Below are 23,819 nucleotides of genomic sequence, written 5' to 3'. Positions count from 1 at the left end.
ATCCATTCCACTGGGAGCCACTTTCCCCAGCAGCAGAAGTATCAATATCGGTAAGTAAAGTAAAGTTGTGCCATTGATTCAGTGTCAACTCCTGGCGACCATAGAGCCCTGTGGTTTTCTTTGGTAGAATACAGGAAAGGTTTACCATTGCCATCTCCCATGTAGTATGAGATGATGCCTTTCAGCATTCTTCTATATCGTTGCTGCCCGATAGTCTGGGAAACATACCAGCGGGGATTCAAACCAGCAGCCTCTTGCTCCCTAGGCAAGTTACTTCCCCGCTGCACCATTAGGTAGCTGCTATCAATATCAGTTACACACACACACACACACACACACACACACACACACACACACACACACACGACTACTGCAGTGCATCATATGTGGGACTTCCCTTGAAGATCACTCAGACACTTCAAAGGGCCCAAATACTTCTGCAAGACTGACTGGGATCAGCCATCTGGCATACATGTCACTAGTGCTAAAACCATCACACTGTCTGCTAGGCTATTACTGGGTACAATTCAAAGTGCTGGAATACTCACCTTTAAAGCCCTACATGACCTGGATCCAGGTATCAGAACCACCTATACCAGGGTCAGGGGTGCAGCTACAGTTGAGCAAGTGGCGGATGGACATCCCTGGGCACCTGAGGGAGCTCCCCCCTCCATCATCTGGGGACAGCTTGCTCTTTGTACTCTCACTTGCACCTGTCTGAAGAAGAAGGTGGAGGGTGGAGGTCCATCTTCACTTTTTGTCCCAGGGCAACTTCAACTTTGCTATGCCCCTGACCAGGGTTTCCCAAACCTGGTCCCCAAGATGCTGTTGGATTACAGCTCCCATTATCCCTCTCTGTGGACCCATGTTTGGGAACCTGCCCTACTCCAAAACAAACCTGCAAAGATCTTGGGAGACTCTTTTTTCAGGTGCCTCTGCCTTCAGAAGTTAGGCAAGTGGAGACTACTGAAAGTGCCTTTTTGATAATTTGTGGCATCCTGTTTAGGAGATGCTCTCCTTGAGAGAGTTTGCCTGGTGCCCACTTTGATTTTTCTTTTGAAGGCTGCACAGCCCGCAGGGCCATATTTCTCGACGACAAAGAGCAATGGTGAAACCCCTGTATTCTACCAAAGACAACCACAGGGCTCTGTGGTCACCAGGAGTCGACACCAACCCGACAGCATAAATGCTTTAAGCTTTTAAATGATCAAAACAATTCTGTTTTGGTTACCTCTGCATAAAGCTGAATCATCTGCAACCCTGCTGCATTTTGTTTGCGTTTTAATTGTATTTTTCACCGTTTCAACAACCCATCAATGTTTGCAGTATTGCTTTCAATAATCACCTGGAGACTGATGCTGAATTCCTGGAGACGCCAGGCCAATCAGGGAGACGGGTGAAAAATAGTTAGAATCTACACTGAACACAGGGGTTGTTTCATTTTAGAAACTTCAGGGAATTCATTGTAAATAACAGCCCAGTCTACACCCTGGTTAAACTGAAACTCTAGATTAAAACAATTCAGCCTCAGTTGACTTTGATGGGACAATTGTCTTAAATCCTAAAACTTCACCTGACCTGCTTGTTGATTAGACTATTAGCCTTGAAAACATTGCTTCAAAACAAGCAGTCATTTAGGGGTTTGAACAATAAAACCAACATATTACCTCAGCTGTGGCCTTGCCTCTCAGTAGGCAGTCCTAAGTGAATGTTTACAGTAGTCATAAATGCCTAACATTTGAATAGAGGCTGCAAAGTAAATGTTGACACATTTTCAACCTCATTGTCTTTTTTTTTAAAAAAGGATGGTATTCTGGAATTTATTTTGATTTCCAAACCAGGCTTTTAAATATCAGGTCTCTTTTAAAATTAATATATAATTTCAGTCAGAGTTGTTTTCTTAAAGCAGAAGAAAGGTTTGGGGGCAGGAATGCATGAGCAAAATGTTAAGAGCAGCAATCTCAGTGGAAAAGTCGAACTTAATATTGGTCAAAAAATCTTGTGGTAGCAAGCATGCATTGCCTCTTTTGATAAGCAGGGCACATCCTGGTTTGCTTTGAATGGGAGACTGCATGTATGAGCACTGTAAGATATATGGGGCCACTTTGGGAAGAGCATCTGCATGCTTGTATGTAGAAGGTTTCAAGTTCCCTCCTGGCATCTCCAAGAAAGGGCTGAGAGAGACTCCTGTCTGTTACCTTGGAGAATCCGCTACCAGTCTGTGTAGACAATACTGAGCTAGATGGACCAATGATCAGATTCAGTATAAGGCAGATTTTTATGTTCCTGTGATTCCAACTTAGAAACAACTTTTTGGAGAGTCTGGAAGTTTTCAGATACTTTTGAAAGAATGTCACTGTGTTTTCACTGACTTGTGCTCCTCCCTCCCCCCCCCACACCCCTCCCCCCCCCACCAAGAAATTGCATGTTTGCTTCTGAAACATCTTCTGAGTTTTGACTCACCAGAGCTTTGGTTAAGCACTGAGCTTCTGAAATTTGGGCTAATATTTCAAAATGAATTGCTCCCTCTAGTGAGGTCACAATAGAACTGACATCTGGTAGACGTGACTGTACCATGGATTTGTGCTCTGTTTTATGAGCTGGCGAAACCTAGAATTCCCCCAACATGAATCAGATGCAGAACTCCTTAGCTGGTTAAAATTTCCATTAACATTAACAGGACTTGATCTTATTTTAAAATTTAAAGGTGTCTCCTATAGCCAGGATCCAAAGGACCATGAAACCAGTTCCATGAGCCAAAGAGGGACATGATTTTAATAGCAACTTCATTCCCTGCATACCTCATGGAAAACTGTTTTTTAAAACTGAGGGGCTTTTCAAAAGCACTTTTGGATAGGGTGTGGTGTTGTCTTTTTATTTAAAAAACCCCATTAATTCGATTTCTATACCGCCCTTCCAAAAATGGCTCAGGGCGGTTTACACAGAGAAATAATAAATAAATAAATAAATAAATAAATAAATAAATAAATAAATAAATAAATAAATAAGATGGCTCCCTGTCCCCAAAGGGCTCACAATCTAAAAGAAACATAAGACAGACACCAGCAACGGTCACTGGAAGTACTGTGCTGAGGGTGGATAGGGCCATTTACTCTCCCCCTGCTAAATAAAGAGAATCACCACGTAAAAGGTGGCTCTTTGCCAAGTTAGCAAGGATTTGGTTAGTACAATCCCCAAATCGCTTTTTGGATCCTAACCTATGCTTTAAAATGAGTAAACTGTCTGAGATGAGAAAAAATGAAGAGAAACTGACCACAAATCAGTCCACCTAAAAAGATTTTACAGGACCTTCTGAGAATGGCCATACTTTGCTTTGAAAAATCTTCTGAAGGGGCTACCTTGAGAAGCCAATAAGAATGCCTTCCATGTTTGTCTACTATTTGAGCATGACCATTGCTGCTATTTGAGAAAGTCTCAATGGGTGATAAGAGGAAATAGCTACTTCAGGAGGTGGATTTTGGGCATCATTAAGGGAAGCAAAAATTGGGGTTGCAGGCGGGTGATCAGTGAAGATGTGTTTATTGGGCAAAAAGTATATTTATGGCTCTAAGTACTGTATATCCTTTCTAGTGACTTGGCCTTCAGTCTTCAATGGTATTGTTAAGAAGGTGGCTGACATCCTGACTAAACCGTTGACATTAACAGGACAAGTGAGGCATGTTCCACTTGTCCTTTTAATTTCAAGAGGACTTAGAGCAGTGGTTCTTAAGATGAGGTCCACCAGATGTTGCTGAACTACAACTCCCAACATCTCCAGCCACAATAAATTTCGTCAGGGTGTCAGCCAGTATTTTTAGTACACACTGGTGTTAGTGGTCACCATGAGATGGCTTTTCACATGGCATTAATTTATTATTGATTTTTTTTTTTTTTTTTTGGTATCCTACTCTTCCTTCAGGGAGCCCAGAGCAGTCTAAATGGTGATGTTTATCCCCACAACAACCCTCTGTGAGGTAAGTCAGACTGAGAGATAAGTGACTGGCCCAGAGCCAACCAGTGGTGCACCTAGGTGATTTTGGCACCCAGACCTGAAGGGCTTAGGAGGCCCCAACATGACTAGGTCTGAGGGAGCTGTGGGAGCCCTCCCTAATTCCCCTGAAGGGCTGCCACGTGCAGGCAGATGTCACGGGGCAGGAGAAAGAAGGCAAAATGGGGGCAACCTACCGGGCAGGGACACAAGAGGAGCTGCGCACTCTCCGCCTTCCTCGAGGGCTGGGGGTAGGGAGCCTTGCTAGACTCTGGGTCTCACCTCTGGCGTTGCTGTGCTTCGGCGTCTGAGTTGAACCCCCTTGGGAACTCGGCTCAGGCCGAGGAATGAGGCAGCAGAGGTGGGGACTGCAGGCTATGGCGTCAGGTGGGGAGGAGAGGAGAGGATATTGCTGCTTCTGAGTGCTACATTAAAAACTCCCTGCAAACTAGCACACAGTGGGGATTGGTCTGGACCTTTCTGGGTTTTTTTCTCCACTTGCATGAGATCTTTTCTGTCAAGGAGAATTCTGAAGAGGCCTCTCCCACCCCCTCATGGCAGTCTGAATTCTGCCCCCTCAGGTCTACCGCAGGTTCATTGTGCTGTGTTGGCGACCCAGGCCTCAGATTCGAGCTCACCTCCCTTCCAACCTCCCCCACACTTTTGAATTAGCAGTGTGCTCACCCTCGTGCGTGCATTGTGGGGGGGAGAAACTCTTCTTTAGAGGTTTCGCCTGCAACTTGGGGAGGCTTGGTTTCTGGTGGACATTTTCTGAGGAAGATTCCCCACCCAGTTGCTGCAGGGAGGAGTAGGGGTGGGCATGGTGCAGTGGTGTGGTGGGCATGGGGTGGTGGCAGGAGGCCCCCGGAGACAGGCGGCCACGGGCTGGTGCCCCAAGGTCCGGGGATAAGTACACCTCTGGAGTCACCCAGGGAGTTTCATGGCCAAGTGGGGATTCGAACTCTTCTCCCCATCCTAATCCAGCACTCTAACCACTAGACAATACACCCTGTACATAATCATCCTGTACATTGCAGCCATGTTGTACACACTGGCATCTTCAATTCCTGTCCATTTATCTCTGGTCTTTCCTGTAAAACCTGTATGGACTTTCCATTCTGACATATTTTCCCCACATATATTGTTTCACTGATACATCTTGATGGTGGGAAAAGGCAAATATTTGAAGTGACATCATAACTGGAAGCTGCTATTGCAATAAGGATGGGATTGTGGGGGGAGTAGGATAGTGCCAATTTTGTTCATTTGTTTTTTAATATGGAGTCAGGGCTTTCCCTTCTGAATCAGGCCTTGTAATCCATCAAGCAGGTCATGACCCACCAGTCATGTATGGAAGCCTTCTAGGAGCTCAAAAAGGCTCCTATTTTGGGTTGGCGAGTGTGTTAATCAAGACATCAAAGCAGTGGCTGACATAACAGCACTGATGTGAAAACACGTGAAAATTGCTAGTATCCTCCTTAAGATTCCCATAACTCATTAAGCTCCACATATCTTCAGACACACCAAGATATATCTGAAAATGTAATGACATGGACTGAATCATCTGTTTGAGGGAAGTAGTGTAGGAAATACTATGTAAACATATGAGTTATTATTCTCCGAAGGGTCTGCTGAAGAACATTTTCTTGATTTAGGCTCTTGTTGCAAGCTATGTTGATCTGTTATGATGAAACTTTAGCACAGTGCTAAAGTTTATTGACGCTGGTAAAGGAGTCACCTTCATATGGGCAAGAATTCCAGAACTCTAGTACATTTGCTAGTTGTCCTTTGGGGCATTTATTGGGCTTTAGAGGATTGATGGCCATCTTGAGGCTCTTTCATCTGGTCTTTGGTAGAATACTTGGTATAGAGTGCACATATTATGTTTAGTTTTGTTGACAGGCCTCCTTGCTATTGATTTAGCATGTTTTCTGCTTAGCAGTGTTTAATATTCTGATGCGAGATACAAGATTTTCTTGAATGAACCTTGTTGTATTATCTGTACTTCTATCCCAGGATATATTCTTACATATTCACACAATTGTTCAATGTGATAAGATGTGCAAATCGATTTGAGTTGAATTGATTCAAGCTCAGATTGGGTCGATTTGAATGATTCAAACTCAAATTGAAGTACCCTTAGAATAAATGGCCTGATTCGAGTTCAAATCAAATCGACCCTAATTTGAGCTTGAATCAATTCAAGTGATCTGAGTGTCATTCTGGCGGGCTTTCCCCTCTTGCTGACTGGTTTTCTGGCACTCGCTTCCGATTGGCTTGGGATCTCCTTGCTTCTTAGTTGGGAAGAGAAGGAGGAATATACCCATCATAAACTCTACAGTAATGTGAAAATTATGTGGTTGTGATTGGTGTCGATTAAGAATGAGATGAGCAAAAACAAAAGCTTGTGTGAATAAAGACATTTCAATTGGCTGTATTGACTTCTGTTTGCCACTAGAGGTTGCTCTTAATACACTGTATGTTGAAAGATGGCTTGAATTTTTTTTTTGCAAACGTCATTCATATTGTTTACTTGTTTCATAGATGCTATTACCTTGCCCTATTTTTTTTAATTCAGTAAAGTGATATTAACTTTGGACATCAGCATTTAAGAAACCCTGTGATAGTTGATTTATAAGAACTATAGAAAATATTCTTTCAAGATCAGTGTGATACAGTGAATGGAATGTTGAGTGGTCATGAGGGACCCAGGGTTCTTCCACACTAGCTATACTTTCTCTAGAACTGATGTCCACTCACTTGGTTATTTTGGAGAACCTGGACAATGATGCTGCAGAATCAGTTCATCGCAGTTTATTCCTTGTTGATCTCCGATCTTTAAGACCTGGTTTGTGGTGATGTTTCTTTCAACAGAACAGCAGTGGAAGTCTTTCACATGGCAAAATACTGTTGTTGTTGTTGTTGTTTATTCAATTTGTATACCGCCCTTCCAGAAGGGCTGTTGACAGCCTTGGCAGAGATGAATGGTCCATGACACATGAGGTGAGGAGGTTGGTAAAGCTCCAATTTAAAAGAAATATGAGCACTGAGGATGTCTGGTTCTGTGCTTGAATTAGTTACATTACTTATATTTTGTATGTCATGGCTGGGTTGGTTCTCTCTTTAGACTGCTTGACAGTATGATGATCAATTAGGTTGGGAGGAATTTTTCCTTGAGGGGTTCAAGATTCTTTATTGATGGCTATTGATGCCTAGTCTTAGATCTTTTAGACACAATTAATATTATTGTATTCTTCTTATGTTTTGTTTTTTTTGATGGACAAGATCTTGTATGTAAACTTGTATGGTTTTGTTGGACTCTCAGAGATGTAACCTTTCTGTTTCTACTTATAATACTAATAAAAGCATTTAAAAAGAAATATGAACATATACAGCTGCCTTAGACAGAGTCAGAAACAGTGGTCCATCTAGGTCAGTATTATATACACTGACTAGTAGTGGCTCTGCAGAGTTTTAGACAGGGGTCTTTCACAACTGTATGTGAGAGTTTATCACAAAGCAGGCTTTACCATGAGTTTACTGCGAGTTTGAAGTTGCCCCAGAAAACTGATGCAAAAATGGAACTTTTTTTGTACTCTCAATTTAAATAGGGCCACACTCTAACACTCAATGAAAAACCCAAATGGTGTGTGAAGTGCTCCCCGATAGCTCACAGGGACTTGGGGGTAAATCTGGCTATGTGAATGCACATCTTCCATTCCGGAGAGATGCGAGCTAAAAGCCCTGTGTGAAAAACACCCTGGAGATGCCAGGGTCTGAACCTGGAACCTTCTGAATCCAAAGCAGGTGCTCTTACCACTCAGCTATGGCCACTCCTTCCTGCTTTTCATTGCCACCATTACTTGTCTTGCACTGCTGTCGTCCTTTCAAATAAGTTAAAGCTCTGCAGCTGTTTGGAAGAGCAAGTGAGGTTCTGGATATAAGCACCTTCACTTCCCCTTTCCTCACCAAGCAGCTGATTGGTGGGATTTTAAACAGCATTGGCTACCTGAACCTCTGTCATTCAATGTCCTGCAACATGGCCTCTTTCTTTATTACTTTTCATTAGGCCATATTTGTCTTTTCTCTTTTCCCTTTTGTACAACTAAGCAAGAATTAGTTTACCAGACCCTCTGAAATAGGGGTGTGCACAAACCCCGGTTCAAACCACCATTCGAGCACCTTTTGGGAATGGGAATGTTAAGAAAGAGGAAAGCAGGCCCTTACCTGCTCTCCGCTGCCCCAAGTGGCTTCCTGCTGGGGTAGCTCAAGTCCGCGCATGCGCGGACACCATGTGTATGCTGGTGCCACGCTGGGGTACTCAGAACTCACGCAATCCCAGCAGGAAGCTTCATGGGGTGGCGGAGAGCAAGTAAGGACCTGCTCTCCTCTTTCTTAAAGTTCCTGCTCCCCACTCCCAAAAGGTGCTCAAACCATGATTCAAACCACAGTTCATGCACACCCCTACTCTGAAAACCAATACCATTAGGAGTTGTGCAGCACAATTCTGAACTGGCTGATGCTCCAAAACAATCTACATGCACTATAGTAGTAAAATACTAAAATGAAAGCATTCTTATCCCAGCAGTATTGATCCAAGCAGTATTACTACAGAAAATAGAATTCTTTGAAAGAATGAACAGACTCGTTTTAAGAATTGGAAAGCATTTTTTATTTGGGAGTGATTTAAAAAAACCAAAAATCAAGGCCATACTTTTTGGCATCCTGATTACAAAGAGAATAATAGGATTTAAGAATGGGAAAGGACCTTGTCAGTCTTTGAGTCCAACCCCCTGCTCAGTGCTGGAATTTACTATAGCGTCCCTGATACATGGTCTTTCAGCCTCTGTATGAAAACCTCTAGCAAAGGAGAGTCCACCACAGCATGAGGAAGACTGTTCCACTGCCAAATTGCACTTACAGTTAATTACATTGTGCATGGAATATTCCCATAAGGATGCCATCCCAGACAGGCAAGTTATCCTACTATTGGCCATCATGTCTAGAACTTTGTGCAGTTCATTGCAATTATCAAATGGACGTCTCCATGTCCACACCAGATATTTAAATAGATATTATATACACTATATATATATTTATATAGATGGTACAGAATAAGCTCTTATGTTCTTATTCTATGGAATTCTCTGCTATGGGATGTGATGATGGCCAATATCTTGAGTTAAGCTTCAGGGAGGGCTTAAACAAATTCGTGGAGGACAGGTCTATCAACGGCTATTATTCTTGATAGTTATAGGCTACTTCCAAGCTCAGAGGCAGGATACTTTTTGATATCAGTTGCAGGGGAGCAACAGCAATAGAAGGGGAATGCTTTCATCTCCTAGTTGGGAGCTTCCCAGAAATGTTTGTTGGGCCACTGTAGGAAACAGGGGCCTGGACTAGATAGGCCCCGGGCCTGACCCAGCAAGGCTCTTCTTGAGTACTTTTGTTTCTGGCTGCTGCTGATGGAGACTCTTTCCATGATGATGGTGATCCAAACACTGCAGATGACAGGCAATTGCTTGCAATTGGAAAACTGTCTTTGGTGGTATCCCCATGGGAATTTGTAATGCATGCATGGCTCTTTTTTCCAGAAAGCAGGAGCAAAAGTATAAAACCAAAACCCGTTTTTTTTGGTGGGGGGGGGACAAAGGTGGGGGGAAGCAGAAAGGCACAAAGCAGAAAGGAAGGGCAAAAGGCAGAAAGAGGGAGAGAAGGAGAAAGTAGGGTTTGTATCCCTACGCCCACCAAACAAGCTAGTAAAAGATCAGAGGGAGACAGTTTCTCCATCCCCTCCTCCCCTGCCTGCATCTTCCTCTTTTGGTCTTACTGGCTGTAACAGCTACTACTCAAGCTGCTTCAGCCAATCTGATTCTTAGGGGGCTCCTCCTGGAACTGCTCTCAGGAAGAAGGGAAAACATGTATTTAAATATACTCCCTGAAACAAACAGGAAGTGCATTTTTAACCCATTCCTTTAGGTCTTCCTGGGAGAAGTGCCAGGAGGCGCCCCCTGGGAATCAGATTGGCTGTTCCAGCCAGTAAGACCAAAACAAAACATTATCAGCAGGGGAGGAGGGGCTGGAAGAAGCTCCCTGCTCTGAAGGTTTCCCTGACTGTAGGTAAGCCTGATTCTTTATTAGCTTGTTGGTTGTTGTTTTTTTGGGGGGGGGCATTGCCCCTCCTTCCCTTACTGACCAGCCATCACTGCTGTATATACAGTAGAGAGAGATGTCTGAGGCTTGCTTTACAAGGTCATGTTAAGTGCTTTGGCTCTGGTTTCTATTTCCTAATTAACATCCTTTGAGAAAATGTTTCTAGTCTAATTTTTCTTAATGGAATCAAACATTCTCATTTTGGAATGGATCACTATTGAGGTACATTTGGAAGGACATCCTGAGTACATGAAATAATATGTAGGGTTTTGTATAAACAAAGAACTTATTTTCAAAGTTGTGTATCTGGTAAATATACATCTAAATGATCGTCATCACACACAAGTATGACCTGAATTCTAACAACATTATCCCTGTTGTATGATAATTTTACACACATAAGTAGTTCTGCCAAGATAAACAAGAGCAAACTTCTTAATGACAATTTTTTTTAAAGCACTAGCTGGTTTGAACATACATTTAAATAAATTAACATATGCATATGAGCATGTGTTTTCTCTGAGAGGTGGCAACCATACCAGGAATTGAGATTTATACAAAAGCCCACTTGTAGTATTTTGATAATAAAGTCCTAAGAATTTCTGTAAGGAACAGGAAGTGCATTACTTTAGGGAAGGCATGATACATTTTAACTTTCAAACCATGCTGCTATCTCATCTCTGTGTTGCTTTATCCATTCAATATTGCTCTTTGTAGTTTCAATAGCCTGTTGTCTGGATGCTTCTCCAGCTCCAGCATTAGGATATTTCTCAAAGAAATTTTCCATCTAAAGAAAAGAAAACGTTAATGCACAAATGGTAGAAGTTGCTTGCCAAAAGACAAACCATGGCTTCTCATTCAAGTTTGCAATCACAATCCTCTCCCACATGCACACAGTGACCACATGCAGTTAGATTGCCATAGGACATGATGGGCCCTTGTTTTCCACCCTCTGCTCTTTAGCACACATGTACACAGGCAGGGCTGTCCTTAGGGTGGGGCGACCCAGGCAATTGCCCCGAGCCCCGCGCTGGCACAAGCCCTGCTCTGGGCACACTGCATTGTAGCCTGCTCTCCTCTCTCCCCCAGTCCCAGCCACTTATCTTTCCCCACAGCCCAGCCGGAGCCAATCTTTTGTGTCTGTGTGCAGTTTGAAAGCTCCCAGGCAAGCTGCTAGAGCCTCGCCTCTCAGCTGTTTAGTGAGTGGGCAGGGCTTCCAGAGAGGCCTCCATGCAGGCCTCCCTGAAGCCTGAGGCTCAGGAAAGAAGCAAGCAAGCTGGTAGGCAGGTTGGCTGGCAGGCTGGCTAGCAAGCAGAGAATGTCCAGAGCTTTCTGCAGACCCTCTGCCCAGCCCAGCCCAGCCTTAGTAATGGAGGTATGATGTGATTTCCATTTTGTGGTTATCTCCCCACACTTGAATATTTAGGGATTGGCTTGCCATAGGACTTTGGTATCGAGCAGAGATGTAGGGCAGGGTGGGAGGAATATGTATATTTAAATTGAAGTGGATTGGACAAATTGTTGGTTTTTACATTTATTTTCTGTAATTTTAAAAAACCCATCCAAAAAGTCCTATAAGTGGCTTGCTTCATGGTAGAAAATTACAAAAATGTCTGGACCTGAAGCCCCCCCCCCCCCCCTTGACCATCATTCCATCCTCATGTGGAAGAATCTGCCCTTTGCCTTCATAAAAAAGGGTAAAACGCCCCCCTTTCTGCCCCAACCTTTAGATCACCTGTGCTGGAATGACCTGGCATAGGGCTTTGGTACTGAGCAGGGTGGGAGGAATATGTATATTTAAATTGAAGTGGATTGGACAAAATGTTGGTTTTAAAATTTATTTTCTTTCATTTAAAACAACAACAACCCCATCCCAAAAATCCTGTACGTGGCTTGTTTCATAGCAGAAAATTACTAAAAATTCTGGAACAAACAATATATAATTGAATTAATTTATTTATTTGTGTATTTGTTTATTTATGAATGCTCTGTGCTCAAGCTGATTTGTAACCCAGAAGGTCTGAGTGAGACTGTGAAGTATGTGTTGTGCTTTTTGTTTTTATTTCTTTAGAAATGCATCATATGTCCAAAAACCTCACTCACGCTATTCACACTGTATGTCATCAATCAGTACAATGCTGTAATGATATGAAATGTTAAGGAGGCCCTGCACGTGCTGATTCACCCGCAGCCCCTGCACCCCCCTACGGACAGCCCTGGACACAGGGCTGAAACAATATTATGGGGAATTGGAGCTTTGTGTCTGCTTCCCATGTCCCCTAAAGCTTTTCCTCTTTGACCACTACAAGTTGATCTGTCCAGCAAACATCCAAATATCTTGTCACTTGGGTTACTTTGCTGTCTTGCAAAGCAACCCAAGATGGGGAAGGGTAGCCGGTGAGGCCGTAGTACATCTCGAGGAGGAGGAGAGGGGGGGAAATGGAGCTCTGTTGAACCTTCTGATAATCTCTTAGGCATAAGTGCTGCACCCTCATGTGGTGAAGGAACAGATATGTGCTGAATGCAAGTTCTGACCATGTGCAAAGCTATATCACCACACTATAGGTCAGTGTTTCTCAACCACTGGTCCGTGGACTGGTGCCGGTCTGTGAGGAGTTGAGTGCCGGTCCGTGCTGGTCATGAGGAATTAATCCCCCCACAAAACAATTTCAAGCTGGTGGGGGCCACCAGGCAGCCCTCGCTGCTGGGATAGCGTTCATTTCGAGGAAGCTAAATGAGTGTTATCCCAGCAGCAAGGGCTGCCTGCCTAGAAATGAGCTCTGGAGAGCTCCCAGTGGTGGTGCCCCCCCACTTGAACTTGTTTTGGGGGGTGCCTGGGGGTGGGGGCGAGGGGAGGTCACCCCTTTATTAACTGCTGGTCCGGGAAACTGCACACAAAGACTGTACTGGTCCATGACTCCAAAAACGTTGAGAAACACTGCTATAGGTCTTGAAAAAACACAGCATTATCTCTCTGTCACCTTCATTATATTAGCAAGCTACACTAATGTTTTGTAAGCTAGTCAGTATCATACAACAGATATCAATCTAATTCACAGCCTCACAGGGCGCCCTCATCTATATCAAAAGAAGTCAACAGTGATAGTATCCCTGGCTCTTTACTGGATGTTGGTGTGTTCTTCCAACTTACCAAATGACAGGATCATAAGTATCTACTGCCAGTTTTGCTCTGTGCAAATGGGCTAGCCATCTTTTTTGTGCTTTCTAATGTCTGTCTCTAACTGCCTGCTGCCTAGATGTTATACCCCTCCTCAAGGAATAGTCACAGCCTGAGGCAACTTTGCATTCCTGATGTTAGTGAGTGGAGATGGGTTTTTGCTTGGATTGGGAGCCTTCAGAGGACTTATGTTAAAAATTTACAATCTTGCAGCTACTGAATTACATCCATACCTGCCAAAGCTGGAGATCTGTATTGAATGTATCTGTTATTCTTGCTACTAGACGGCCAAGGTTTCTGTCATTGAGCGTGTATCTAGAAAAAAACAACCTTCTTTTATCTGTACACTGCTATGAATATTACTACTACAAATATTTATATACTGCTTTTCAACAAAAGTTCCCAAAATGGTTTACATAGACAAATAACAGGCAAATAAGATTAATTCCTGACCCCAAAGGCTCACAATCTAAGCCTAAACATAAGATAGACACCAGCAACAGCCACTGGAGGGATACTGTGCTGGGGGTGGATAGGGCTGGTTGCTCCCCCTGCTAAATAAAGAGAATCCCCACTTTTTAAAAGGTGCCTCTTTGCTCAGTTAGCAGGGATTTAGCAAACTGAGCAAAGAGCATATTGCTCTTTAAATTAAGTATCTAATGCAAAGGGAACAATGAATAATTGTAATGCTCTGATTTTTACAATATTCCAGTGGTTGCTTCATTTGTTTCTCATATTTGTTTCCCGCCTTCTTCCAAATAGTTCAGAGAGACATACATGTTAGTAAAGACAAAGAGAAATATTTAAAGACTGAGAAATTATAAGAGTTTTGTGAAAATTTTCATTGTTGTGATTTAGGAGAACTTACTTGGATACAAGAAATTATTGATGAAATTTTATTAGCTCCCTGGAACCAAATCCAGGTAATCTTTGTCTCTGGAAAACACTTGCAGACCAATCCCTAGCAGGCCATACATTCTATGCAGTCACTGCTACTCTGTAAGCCATCTAGTGTATGTTTAATTATTTGTCCTTATAACTTTAAATCGTTTCCAGTTTCTGTAGCAAGAGTGCCAGAAAAGCAGAAATCTGGAGACACAGACTGACATCTGATGTTGCTAAGCTGTTCTGAGCTGGAGCTTGTTAGGGATGTGCATAAAATTTGCATGAATCAATTAGAATTTGAATTGAATTCGAATCTATTCAAGTTGGAACCACTGAACAGAGTGGAGATTCATTCAAAATGATTCAAATTTGCCCAAATTTAAATCAAATTTGGGCAAATCTACTTGAATTCAAATTTGCATGAATCTGAATTGATTTGAATGAACCTCTTGCAGTGGTTCCAAACTGAATCGATTCAAATTCAATTCAAATTCAAATCGATTCATGTGAATTTCATGCACATCCTTAGAACCTGTGTTCCAGATAACTGTTAGGAACATAGGAAGCTGCCATATACTGAGTCAGACCGTTGGTCTATCTAGCTCAGTATTGTCTTCAGACTGCCAACAGCTTCTCCAAGGTTGCAGGCAGCAATCTCTCTCAGCCGGGGAGGGAACCTGAAACCTTCTGCTCTTCCCAGAGCGGCTCCATCCCCTGATGGGAAGATCTTACAGTGCTCACACTTCTAGTCTCCCCTTCATATGCAACCAGGGCAGACCCTGCTTAGCTAAGGGAACAAGTCATGCTTGCTACCACAAGACCAGCTCCCCTCTCCTGTGTTGCACTAGCACAGACATATTTGCACACGCACAATAAGGTGAGAAACCTGTGGCATGCCATATATGTTTTGCAGGGAACTTTTGCACAACAGCACAGTTTTGAGCATCCCCTTGATTTTATGCAGCAACGTGATCTTCTTTCATTAGTGCAGATTTGTTCACTGGGGTAGCCCTCCTCCATCTTCCCAGGACTACTGAAAGACCTGTGTGCCTTGAGAGGAAGGCAAGAATGGAGGCACCCAGGCCAGGGGGGAACATAAGATCAGCTCCCATAGAGACCAGCACTGGCCTGGGAGGACTGTGGGGCAGCCCCTCTCTCACCTTCCCAGGAGTACTGAAAAACCTGTGTGCCCTGAGAGGAAGGCAAGAAATGAGGCACCCAGGCCAGAGAGCTCTTGTCCTCAGCTCCTGAAGACCATCTACCAAGAGATGAAGACCATCTCTTATGCCTCAACCTTGGTAGGCAACTTGTAACCAGTCTGTTTCTTCCACTGACAAAACCTTTTCCCAATATGCCTTTATCGGATGCCAGACTCTGGTATGTGCAGACCTAAATTTGGAAGAAAGTTTCACCCAGATGTGAATTTTGCTCTTTAGGCATGGAGTATCTGTGACATTACAAGACACACCTCTTGGATTAAGCAGCAAAATGTCTTGGGCAGGTTCTGCAGAAACACTATTTCTGGATTTATTATGCAAATAACATTGTTCTTAGGGTGTGTTTGTTTTCACAAGAAGTGAATGTGTGGGGGAGGGGTGGAATGAAGGATTTTTCTCGTTTATGCTTTGACAGCATGTAGATAGAACAGCATTAAGTCATTACAAGTGATTAAAAGGGAGAGGGGGGAATCAAGAAACACTGAAAGGAGGGTGAACCACTAGGCAGATAACCTATTGACTTACCTGCTGACTAAGTATTCCCAGTTGAGCCGTACCCAGTCCCAAGCCATGGTTTTGCCATAGCTGTTGTAGGAGATGTACCTCAAGACAGTGAACACATCTTGACTTTTAATGAGACTTGTATTCTTGATATCCTTTAAAAATCTAGGAGCGATCAGATATGAAGCAATTACACATGGTGCGTAGTATCTCATTAGGGCTGTTACAGAATGAGCTGTATGCTACATCTTGAAATATGCTTCTGTCGAGATTGATTTGTAAGAAAACGGCAAGTTGCTTTTTAAACTAAAAACCAAAAAAACCCTGTTTCTGTAGCTTGTATTAACCAAGTCAGAATCCTCCAGAAGCAATTCTGGAGGAATGTAATGGGCATGGTGAGTGGGAGGCATTGGGCTAGCCGAACTTTGATGCTGTGACATAGCAAGGTCATTCACATGACCAAAATCCCTGGGGCTAGGGAGGGCTGGATGGGAAGGCAGGATTATCCTACCTTTCCGTACACATGTTAAAGGGCTCGCCTGTGCTCTGCCATGCCACATGTCCAACAATCACTGTAGCAGCGATCTCTGCAGAAGGGATCTGGAGGGAGAAGTTCTCCAGTATCCCACAATGCATTGCACGGGCAGTGGAGAGGCATCAGTGCAGCAACTCCTGGATTCCTGTCCACTCCATAGGTGGCACTCAATGGTGGAGAGTGAGCTGGTTTGCTGGGAGCTGCTGCAAACAACTCCAATTGCGCACACAATAGAGTCTGTTGAGGTAGGAAGGGGCTTTCACCTTTTACCTTGGTTAAAACCAAGGTAAAAGGATGGGATAGCCCTGCTTTGGAGCAGCTTGGTAGAAGCAGGTCCCGAGGTTCCACATGAGCCTCTTTATCCTGGATTTTCTGCTCCTACTCAGCTTTGCCAAGTCATGTGAATGACCTTAGTATATTTTCACATTAAATGTGACATCATTTAGGGGAAGGGTAGGCAATCTTGGCACTTTAGCTGTTGCAGAACTACAACCCATCATCCCCAGGGGATGATGAGAGTTGTAGTTCAGCAACATCTGGAGAACCAAGGTTGTGTACTCCTGCTTTAGGAAGAGGAACAGGTTACGTCTCTGATCAAGCAGCAGAATCCTTTTCCTGCCAAGTGAATTTATTTAGTTTAAAACAGTTACCATGCTTCTCTTCCAAAGTAACGTGATGCGCCTCACAGCACAAGCTAATTTAAAACATGAAAACATCACAATTCAGCCCAACTGTGGGGGAAAATTCAAAAAACTGACAGCAGGAAACAAAAAGACAATTCCCCAGAGAGTCAGCTCAATCAACTGGATGGTCAACAGTGTTTGCTCAGAGTATACAGATTAACCCTTGAGGGGTAGAGGATTTTGGTGTGTGTTCACACATGCATGTGCAGATACTTCATAAGACGGTGTAGTGGGCAGCTTCATGAGTTGCACACCTCCATGTTCACTGGTTGTACACCTGCTATTTTGTTGTGCACTGCCCAGAGATGTATGTTTTGGGTGGTATATAAATATTTTAAATACATGAATGAATAAATAATAAATATTATATTCACAGACTGGAGCTAAAACCCTATGTGCAACCAGAGCTGATGGAGGCAGAACACACCTAGCAACCTCCTGTGAGAAGAGTGGGGGCAAAGCATACCTGGATATCTGCTTCCATGTGCAGACCTTGCTTTGCATTTGTATGGAGGGCCCACCATACCTACTAAAATGGTGCTGTGTCCAGGCTGATCCTCAGTACTAAGACTGGGAACCTGGGGCACTGGCCAGGCCAGTGAGGCCTCTCTGTCCACCAGAGTGTGTTACTGGAAAATACACACCTGCAGATGCATGTTTTGGGGAGATTGGCTGATGTCAGCTGGCATCACTGTGCACATTGTAGGTAGCCCTGGCAGTGTTGTGCAAGAGTGCCAGTGTTTGACTACTTAAAAAAGCATGCCTGCAGCCGTGCAGTGCTACATGGGAAAATATGTAAGTAGGCTGTACCATTGCAGGCATGCTGCACCACCAGGGCTGCCTGCAATGTGCTCTGCAGTGCCGGCCAATGGGCAACATTGTTGCTGCATTGCACATCGTGTGGGACACTCTCTTCAGGGAAGATTGTCCATTACTGATCACCTAGTTGAGGGATCCTAGGTAAGCATCTAGGGAAGATCATGGATGACTGGAAGTGGAACACAGTTTGAAAGGAATTGTTCTAGCTACACCATGTGTTTGCAATGGTAGCCCGAGAACAATGGTAGCCACCTCCAGCCTCAGAGGCATGATGCCTCTAAATACTCGTTGCAGAGGAGTAGCCCTAGGAGAAAGGGCATGCCCTCACCTCTTGCCTGTGGGCTTCCCAGAGGCATTTGGTAGGCCACTGGGTGAAACAGGATGCTGGACTAGGTAGGCCTTGGGCCTGATCCAGCAGGGCTTGTCTTATGTTCTTATTGGCTGAAGGAGATCAGAGAAGTAGAGTCGCATCTACTGGGAAATTACATTGGTTTATTTTAACCAACCTGTCCAACAGGGTGATATTCTTCACTGATGCCAAGCCATACAGCAGCTTCTCCTTTTCTTGGGCTAATGTTGTATTTTGGTACTTCTTAAACATGTATTCCCAGGCTTCCTCATTGCCAGAGTTTTGCATCCCATAGCGGTACACCAAGAGACGAAGATTTACATCTGGACTAAAATCAATAAATTACATAGAATTAGAAAAGGGGATACTGTACACCTCTCACCTTATTTTGCATAAGTATGCCATTTCTTTCTTTGAATGAAAACATCTAACCTAACCTAACCAATCTTTAGTGTGTAGCAAAAATATTACCTTACAATGTATATATTACCTTGTTTCGTTTAGCCAGTCGTTGAACAAACTGGATGCGTTACTCAAAGCCTCTGGGTCACCCATGCTGCATGCAAATTCTAGAACTGTCACACGAAGGAGACTTGGGAACAAAAGGAAGGGAAAAATCTGTTTTGAATATATTGTACATTCATTGAACAATGTAATGTAAAAAGACAGTGACTTGCTTAATGCACGGCGGTATGGTGCACTGTTGAGTCTGCTGCGGGCTCATAAGGCAGCTTTTAGGAATGCAGGGAGCTACCATTGGTCCATCTAGCTCAGTATTGTCTACACTTAAAGGCAGTGGTTCTCCAAGGTTTCAGGCAGGAATCTCTCTCCTAGCCCTACCTGGAGATGCCAGGGAGGGAACTTGAGGCCTTTTGCATGCAAGCAGATGCTCTACCACTGAGCTATGGTCATCTCCATTCAGTGCTCCCTCTAACAGGGATTCCCAAATGCAGTGGCCTTTGCTTGGGGGTTCTGGGCATTATAGTCAATAACATCTGGGAATCCCTGTTAGAGGGAACACTGTCTCCATGGTTACGATTGGAGTAGCTGAGGTAGCACTGACTGTGCATTCGTTTGTTCTGTGCAGCATTGGGGCTGCCTTACGTGTCCACTGCAGTCCCGATGCCTTGCACAGTGGCACTGTAACACTGTGATCCTGTCAGCCAGTACAGCTAGTTCTATACACCAAAGGAGACTTGGGGTTTGTGCTTCTCAAACAGCACCTCTCCATGCCGCATGGCAAACTGCTGTTGAAATTGAGAGGACCTTGTGATAGGGTATAGGAATCTGCTGTTAAAATGGGCATGCTGAAGCCTTTGCATCCTGGTTCTTGGCTGTATACACATCTACACAGCGGCTGACATCCTGACTAATGAAGTGCTTGTGGAAGGACGCAAAGCTGTTGCGCTAGCTACTTGCAGGAGCTTGCACTGGGCTATCACAAGCATGATTGTGCATGTACAACAATGCACAACTGCAGCACTTCACATTCATTTTAAATGGGACTTTTGAACAACTGGGAAATGGCACAGTCACTGTGTGAATCCCTGGTTATTTGACACACAATTATGCTATCTTTTTGTGCTAATGCAACTTTGCTTGTTGCACAAGTGCTTAATTAGAAAAAGATGTCAGCCAGTCTACAATGTAGTGACACCTTCAGAAATATGTGACTTGTACCACAAAAGGGACCATTTCAAATGGAGAGGACCCCAATTTTCATATTGTTAAACAGCTGATTGTGTTCAGCTATTTGTCACTAACTGAGCTGTCACAAGCTCACTCTACTGAAGAAGCTGACTAGAAATTTATGATACAATAGCCAGCTGGAATTGTAACTCAAGTTCGGCTTTACTGATAAATGGTGAGTTTTAACAGTCTCACCATGCATAGCGATACGAGGAGTGAAAAAACCATAGACCCAGTACATATCTGATAAATCAGGCTTTCCAGTAAAACTTCAGAAGCTGCAAATTCCAGAGTCACAAACTCTCTGATAAAAGCTCAAAGCAGATGAGACGTGTTGTTTCCAGCAGTTTGTTCAAGGCACAGGCTGCCAAACTCCTAGTCAGCAGCCACATGCATTTAATCAACATCCCCTCCAGCTGATTCAATCCATCTCCTGCTGCCTTCTTGTCAGTCGACTACTTCTCCATAATTCCCTCACCTGCTGTTGATGTCTTTCCCGCCTGCGTCCTCTAGGAGATAGTGGCCGTTCAATCTCTGGCTCAGATGCTGATCCTTCTCTCCAAAGATGGAGCTGGCCTGGCCTGTCTCAACTACCTCCCCATTCAAATCACAGGCCCGCTCCTCCTCAGGCGCCTCCCCACTTCCTGGAAAGTCCCCTGCCCCCCCCTCTTCTCCAATGCCCTCAGGTGGGGGCATGACATGAGCCTTTTCTCACTATCAGTGAGAAGGGCTTGGCAGCGGGAGGCAGGAAAGGCTGCTCAAACCTACCTTCCCCGCAGACGATTCCTCTGTCCTTCCTGGGCAGGTAAATTGCCCACCCAGACAATTGCTGGCTGCCCCTGACCGTGTGGAGGGTTGGGGGGCCTGATGCGTTGTCCCATCCCCTGGAAATCCCACAATGCACTGCATAGAGCGTGCTGTGCATTGTGGGGATTCCCCCAGTGTCAGCTGGGAGCCCCATAGTCACAAAATGGGGCTAAGGAAGCACTCATTCCCTTAACCCCATTTAAGAGGCAGGCTCTGCAGGCAGATTGGTTGTTGTGGCGCTGCCAGAAGCTTCTTGCTGATTCTCATGCGCAGCCAAGAACTTGCTTGGCTTCCTTAGCCCAATCTTGGCGGTGCGTGAGAACAGCTTCATTGTCAGTTGACGCTAAAGAGTTGGCTGTTTTCCTTTGTACAACTGCATGCACAATAATGAGCATTTAAGCATCCTGACTGTGCACAGGGTTGCAACCTCTATCCGTACGGTTTCCTCCTGCCAAATACAGAAGGGAATGTTGAATGGAACTGGAAACATAAGGCATATGTGTAATACGGAAATATTTGGCAATTGAGTTCTGGAAAAGGAGGTCTGTCTGCATACTACTGAGATAAATGCTTCACCTGTTGAGATGGCCTCCATCACTCTTCCATCCCAACTCATCTGCAATAGGTTTCACAAGGCTACGGAAATATTCCTAGAAGACAGACATAGTTTGAAGCTTTAGTTAACAAAGTTTTTGTTCAGTTACAATTTGTTTTGAAGTGCTGGAAGACAAGGAAAAGAGATTTTCAGATAAACTGCTTCTCGAAAAAAATCAGACAGAATGAAAAATAACTTGGTTATAACCTGGATCATTACTGGATGCATCCACATTTGCAGACTCTGGCTATTATTATGATTTATGTGGCATCATCCATGTACATGGTACTGTACAAAGAAGTGAGGACAGGTCCCTGCCCTGAGGGGCATACAGTCTAAACATGTATAGAGGTAACAACAGAAGAAATAAAGAGAAATTGAGGCAGGGGCAAGCAGGGGAAGACTATGTGAATGTTTCTGTGGCACATACTTAAGCTAAGTTTCAGTAAGGAATGCGAACTAAGGTGTTGTGTCAAAGACTTAATTTTTAAAAAGCGGGCTTTCAGGAGGGATTTGAAGGTCGTAAAAGAAGAGGCATTTTGCAAGTGTTCCAGGAGGCATTTCCAAGGATAAGAGGCAGCAAGGGAGAAATTGCAGAGACATTTGAAAGAGCAGGAGACCATCGGATGGCTGAGGGTAACAGAACTAGAGGAGAGTGAAGGTCATGGGCAGGTGTGCAACAGGATGAGAGATCTGAAAGGCAGAGAGGGGCAAGCCATGGAAGCACAAGGGCAAGCCATGGAAGCACAAGAGAAAGACCAGGTCAGGAGCATGCGCTAGATTTGGAGATGGGCAGGAGTTCAGTGCAGGGATTTAAGGAGTGAAGTGCCTGGTGCACCAAGAGATGGAGGTGAGAGACCAAAGGAAGACCAGTGAGGGGGATGTTGCAAAATTCAAGGTGAGAGATGACCAGGGCATGAACTAGAGGGTTTTTTTGGTATGTTTTTTGGTGGGTTTTTTTTGCCAAGTGGGGCAGAGAGGAGGGGCCATATTCTTCCATATTCCCTGTGCAAGTGTGCAGGGCATTCTGGGGAGACCCCCAAGGCTGGGAGGCTGTTGTAGCCTCCCAGTCAGGGGTCTCATCATGAGTCGCCGCGGCATGCAGCCATGCCACAGCAACTCATGATCAAGAAAACGGGGTTAGCAGAGTGCTCACTAACCTCATTTGCTTCATGAACCTCGTTCGCTCTGCTAACCTCGCTTAAGGGGAGGGTTACTTGGGCGAGCTAGCCTCCGTTGAACCACCGGGCTTGCCTGAGAGCCTGGTGGTTCTCACGATGGGGGAAAAACTGGGCTGGGATCCCTTAGCCCAGTTTCCCCCCATCGTGAGAATAGTCTCACTGTGTTAGAAGTCTTCCTCTGCATCCTATTGTCAGAGGTGCACCTAGGTAATTCTGGAGCCTGGACCTAAAGGCCCTTGGAGGCTCTTCTCCCCTGCAAATTAAGCATCATCATGCTCTGCCAGGCGACCACACCACCTGGGACAGACTAAAGAGGATTTGGGGGGCCCCAGGGGCTGTGGAGGTCCTGGACTTTGCCCCAAGAGTGCCTCTGCCTATTGTCATTAGAGGTCTGTGTTCCAGAATATAGGATAGGACCTTTTTGGCCATGGTGTCTAGATTGTGGGACTCCCTCCCACTTGACTCTCCCTAACTGCCTTTCAGAGGGCTATAAACGCTCCCCCCCTCCACCAAGCATGTGAGCTTTGCACTTGGTTGCTGCTGAGATTTTAATTGGAGTTTCCCCCAGTTATTTCAGTTTTGTCAACTGCTTTTGTTGTCTTTATGGTTTGTTCTTGTTTTCATATTTAAAATGAATTGCTGGTGGCCATCTCATGGGCCCTTGTAGGCAGCATATGCATGTTTTAAACAAATAAATAATAGTGAAATGAGAATCAAGGTAAGAATAGCCTTACCTTTTCACAGACCAAAATTAGTTGGTGAATGCAAGTTGGGCCTCTGCATTCAACAGATTTTTGACGGGGGGGGGGGATTTCACTAGGGTGGGTGTGGTAGGCACAATAAGCAGGGCGATTCTTCATCCTACTGTCACTGTGTCTGGCCAAACAGTCTCCCCATCACATACATCCTAACTTCACCCATTGTTATCACAAAAGTCTGCATTCTGTTGTGTCAACAGAACTTGTTCCAGTGAAATACTGCTTGTCTTGTCCTATCCTTGAGAACAACCGGTGATAATTCTCTCTTTCATCAGCACTAAATAAAAAGTGCTCAGGACTTGTTAGGCTCTGTATTTATCCTATGTCATTTACAGAGTGCACCTATTCTCAGGTTACACTAACTGGATGTGGAGAGGATCGCTATTAAATCCGCTTGTACTGGAAGAGCAAAACTGTATGTGGGCATCTGGACTGTGCCCAGAGAAGGCTACCAATTCTCTTTTCCACTGAAATCTGGGAA

The 23,819-nt window shown here is 44.4% G+C and overlaps 1 protein-coding gene across 2 annotated transcripts in view; it reads right to left on the bottom strand.

Moving 5' to 3' along the window:
* Positions 1–10,356: 10,356 nt before the first annotated feature.
* The window catches only part of ENPEP (glutamyl aminopeptidase), a 102,883-nt gene continuing 89,420 nt past the window's right edge, over positions 10,357–23,819 (bottom strand). Inside the window, exons 15-20 of one of the 2 annotated variants that reach the window (XM_053251608.1) lie at positions 21,381–21,454; positions 18,799–18,900; positions 18,466–18,636; positions 15,947–16,087; positions 13,553–13,634; positions 10,357–10,928 (exon numbers count right to left, since the gene is read on the bottom strand). In XM_053251608.1, coding sequence (XP_053107583.1) covers positions 10,791–10,928; positions 13,553–13,634; positions 15,947–16,087; positions 18,466–18,636; positions 18,799–18,900; positions 21,381–21,454 — 708 coding nt within the window. In that variant the 3' untranslated portion in view covers positions 10,357–10,790. The remainder of the gene's footprint in view (positions 10,929–13,552; positions 13,635–15,946; positions 16,088–18,465; positions 18,637–18,798; positions 18,901–21,380; positions 21,455–23,819) is intronic. The other variant, XM_053251609.1, reaches the window with a different exon arrangement.

Source organism: Hemicordylus capensis, chromosome 5 (assembly GCF_027244095.1).
Source record: "Hemicordylus capensis ecotype Gifberg chromosome 5, rHemCap1.1.pri, whole genome shotgun sequence".
In the NCBI taxonomy this organism is placed as follows: Eukaryota; Metazoa; Chordata; class Lepidosauria; order Squamata; family Cordylidae; genus Hemicordylus; species Hemicordylus capensis.
This window is presented reverse-complemented; position numbering and strand designations above follow the sequence as displayed.